The 4,511-nt window shown below is 43.8% G+C and overlaps 1 protein-coding gene across 1 annotated transcript; it reads left to right on the top strand.

Moving 5' to 3' along the window:
- Positions 1-1,671: 1,671 nt before the first annotated feature.
- On the top strand, positions 1,672-4,242 carry LOC106812793. The gene is made up of 2 exons (XM_014816767.1): positions 1,672-1,859; positions 3,193-4,242. Exons 1-2 carry the CDS (start codon positions 1,685-1,687, stop codon positions 3,936-3,938), a joined length of 921 nt encoding a protein of 306 aa, XP_014672253.1. The 5' UTR covers positions 1,672-1,684; the 3' UTR covers positions 3,939-4,242.
- Positions 4,243-4,511: the final 269 nt, after the last annotated feature.

Below are 4,511 nucleotides of genomic sequence, written 5' to 3'. Positions count from 1 at the left end.
TACTAAAACAGCATAACCAGGACCAGTTCATAAGTACTACTCACTCTGAGTTGACAGATTCAGTTCAGATGCTACGATCTCAGAATGCATTGTACCATTCCAAAGCTATGCATTTTCTGATTCAATAGAAAAATTTCTGAATTTCAATGTGCATGGTTGCGCGCCAAGCATTTACTAGACAATATCCAGTGGACACAGACCCCACTCGCTGGCCTGTCTCTATCTATACTATATATGTAATTTCTTTTATTCGTGGTACGATCTCACAATGGATAGCTGTACGTGAGGAGCTCAAGAGTTAGATACGCTAGGAATCTCTACATATTTGCACCAGAGAATAACACGAAAAACATTGTTTATCAATAGGCTTTGAAATGAAAAGTCCAACCCATTCGTACATGCTGTTATTTAATAATAACTTTTTGTCATTTACACCATATTACTATTATGTTCCAGGGGTTCTAAGTTGAGTTGTGCTGTCATATAAATGTCATACGTAACAGTTTTTTCCATGCTTATTATCTTATTAGACTGATTTCTAAATATTGATATTGTGTGCAATGTTATTGTCGATTTTTACCCAATGTTCCTATTGTGTCCCATTATTAGTAGTATGAATTAGTAGCACGATTTTACCCAGCGCAGCAGGTACCCGCAGCTAGTAATACATATATACATAACCATAAAATGTGGTGTCGCGATTTGCCTTTTTCGGTGACCTTGACGATAAAAAAATTAATGTTGCGCAATCGCGCTCTGGCTGATTGTGTGTTAGGAATATTATATCGTGCGCGCAAGGGAGTATTTTCGAGCAACTTTTGGCGTAGCAAATAAAGCGTGCGTTGGCGCTCTGTTTATAATACATATGTACGTATTAAACCATAAAAGTTGGACAATTTGTTTATTTTTGAACAAGAACAAAAACAAATACCTAAAGTAAACATTGAGACGGTACTGTGAATAGTGAAAAACACTACAAATACAAGAACGTAGCAAGAACGGATATAAATATTGAACAGTGAACACAGGTGTACACATACAAGAACAGTTAACTACGTTCAGTACGTTGTATACATAATGTGAACAGTAGCTACATTTTGTAGTGAACACTGAACAGTCAAACACTGATACAAATACACAAACAGTTAACTACAAAATGTTTATTATACATGAAATGAACACAGACGTACAAAATAATGAGCAGAGTTAACACAGGTAACTTAACTACAAACAGAATTGCGACATGTCAATTTGTATTCCATGTTTTATTATAGTAGTCAGTAGACAAGTAGGCCCTAGTCACAAACTGATAACTGTAACAATATCCCTTGTTTCGTTTAAACCGAGTCAAGTAGACCAGCTTTCAATTTTATATGTAAGCCTACATACCTACTGTTAATAAACACTGACCCGTTGTATTAGATCATTTATTCTAGTTCCTTAGTATGTAGCAATAAAATCGATCTGAAATCGATCATCAGTAATTTACATGAGAGTGATGATCGATCTGGATTTTTGTACCGATTCCCAACACTAATGTTTACATCGAACAATATAGTAAAATAGGAAGTATAATGCAGCAATTTAACCATAAAAAGTGAACAGAATTACTTACATTCTGTGAAAAAGTGGAAATATTTTGTTTACTTTTACTAATTACGGTGACGCATTCACTTTAAGCAAAATGGCGGACGTCTGCACGATACGGGAAGCTGTGGAGTCGGACCTCCCGCACGTGATGGAGTGGTGGCGCGACGCATTCAACTTCGAATTCGATCTAGAAACGTTGAAGATCATGCTGCAGCATGGAGAGGGGGGCGGATCCTTCACAGCGGTGACATCTAGCGGAGAACCAATCGGTACTCACGATAACCTAGTATATATATAATATATATATATATATATATATATATATATATATATATATATATCAGTAGTAAATAGGTTAGGCGGTGTAGTGTACACGGTAGCATATATGTACTGGTGAAGGGTCTTTAGGTCAGGGTGTGAGGGGCGGTGCTTATACAGAGGTATATCAGTAGTAAATAAGATAGGCGGTGCAGTGTACACAGTAGTATATGAATATTTATAAGTATTTATATATATCAAGCAGATATATATATACTGGTGAAGGTCTATAGGTCTGAATGCATACCGTCATGCAAAATTTTTTCTACGGTGTGAATTTGCACACTCTCTAACACACTAACGTAGTTTTTTGTTACACCCCCGCGGACCTGGTATATGCAGCGGGTACCTTACATTCGCGGTCTTCTTCCTACATCTTTACAGATGCCTACTGAGAGAGTTTTATCATATAAATCTATGATAGGATACATCCTCTCCAGTTAAATGCATAAATTTTCGCAAATTGTTCTTTCTTCTTCGTCTCGGGAGATATTGCGCATGCGCGAGCACCTGTTTAGGCGTGCAGTTCGGACTGATAGAAACGGGATAATATAGCTTGCTGAGTGACCGAGGGGTGGAAGACTGAGGGGAGGAGGTAGGGGAGATATTTGAAGAGCGGTAAAATCAGTTAGAAGCTGAGCGAGGGACACTGGAGGCACATTGCGGGATGGATAAAGGATGAAGTTTGGGGATTGCACCCTACAGGTTAGGGCGCTCTACTATTCATAAACACAGGTCTACTGATAACTATTTATCACAGACATCTAGGCTCAGATGCCCCCTCTCCATACTAAATGCATTTCGGTCACAAAATATTATTCCTCTGGTGCCATATGTCACGTGCGCACACACACTAACTTGGGCAGATACTGTACTAACTAGCATATGCAGCGCGAACCTTACATTCACGGTCTTCTTCCTATATCTTTACAGATGCCTACTGATAGAGTGTATCATATAAATCTATGCTAAAGATACCTCCTCTCCAGTTTAAATGCATAATTTTCTAAAAATTTCTTCCTCTCGGGAGATATTGCGCATGCGCGAGCACCGTTTCAGGCGTACAATTCGGACTGATGGCAACGAGAAAATATTATAGTATACTGAGCGAGCGAGGGCGGTAAAATCAGTTGGAAGCAGAGCTCACTCACTCACTCTCTCCACCTCTCTCTCGCGCGCTCTCTCTCTCTCTCACCTCACTCTCTCCCTCTCTCTTCTTTCCCCCACCTCTCTCTCTCTCTCTCCACCTCGCTCACTCTCTCACTCTCGCCTGCTTGCTTGCAGGGTTCGTGAACTGTGCAGTCGCCGGCGACACAGCGTTCGGCGGACACTACATCGTGCGGCGGGACGCGCGCGGCACGGGAGCCGGTCGTCTGCTCTCGCAGCGACTACTCGCTCACGTCGGCGGCCAGCGCTCGCTCGGCATCAACTCCGTCGCCTACCGCGTCGCCCCCAATAAGAAGATCGGCTTCACGACGGAATCGTTCACGATGACGTTCCGCTATTACACCGTCAACCACGCCGCGCCGCCGCCGCTCGACGATGATGACGTCATCGGTACGACAAGTGATGACGTCATCGTGAAGCCGTACGACGAGGGGATGCTGGAGGCGGTGCTGGCGTACGATCGCGGGATCGCGGGTCACGACCGCGGCGCCTACCTGCGTCCGTGCCTGCGCGCCTACGGGAAGCTGACGATGGTTGCCATGGACGCCGCCGCCGCAGGGGCGATCACCGGCTACGCGGTCGCCAGCGACATGACGGGATGCGTGTCGCACGGCATCTTCCCGCTGTACGGCGATGATCCGCGCGTGCAGCGCCACCTGCTGGCGAGTCTGCTGGCGGCGCTGCCCGACGGTGCGGAGGCGTGCGCGCTGACGCCCGACGCTAACGCGCATGCGTCGCGCATGCTGGAGCGGATCGGCTTCCGCTACGACCTCCAGACAACGAGGATGTACACGGGACGCGCGCTGATACTGCCGCTGCAGAAATGCCTGTCCAACCTCAACTTCGATGCCTGCGCCATCTAGCGGCGCCTGGCGTAGTTTTTGGGCGAGATTAAGAAATTAAGAGATTAATTGATAGATTAATTAATTGATAATTAAATGATTAACTTAACTAATTGTTAGAAAAATTAATGGATTCAGAGATTAGTTTTATTCGAGATAAACAAAATGGAAAAAATTTATCGATTGATAATGAAAAGCGTTTAATTTTGCGAGGTGTGCACGGGCGTCTATTGACGCTTATACGTCTGTAACAATCACGATGACGATGTTAGAATTCAATGTAACAATAAAGCACTAAATAAAAAATGCCGAGAATGTTTTGATGTATGCGCAACGTGCGTTTTATTGGGAGAACATAAAACGTTATCAAGCATCAAAGAACACAATGTGTGTGTGTGTGTGTGTGTGTGTGTGTGTGTGTGTGTGTGTGTGTGTGTGTGTGTGTGTGTGTGTGTGTCTGTGTGTGTGTTTGTGTGTGTGTTTGTATGTGTGTGTGTGTCTGTGTGTATGGTATGTGTGTGTGTGTGTTTGTGTGTGTGCGCGCGCGTGCGTGCGTGTTTGCGTGTGTGTGTGTGTGTGTGGTGTGTCCTGGTG

This window comes from Priapulus caudatus, unplaced genomic scaffold (genome assembly GCF_000485595.1).
Source record: "Priapulus caudatus unplaced genomic scaffold, Priapulus_caudatus-5.0.1 Scaffold687, whole genome shotgun sequence".
NCBI classification, from domain to species: Eukaryota; Metazoa; Priapulida; class Priapulimorpha; order Priapulimorphida; family Priapulidae; genus Priapulus; species Priapulus caudatus.
Note: the sequence above shows the minus strand (reverse complement) of the source record. Positions and strands in the feature narration are given on the sequence as shown.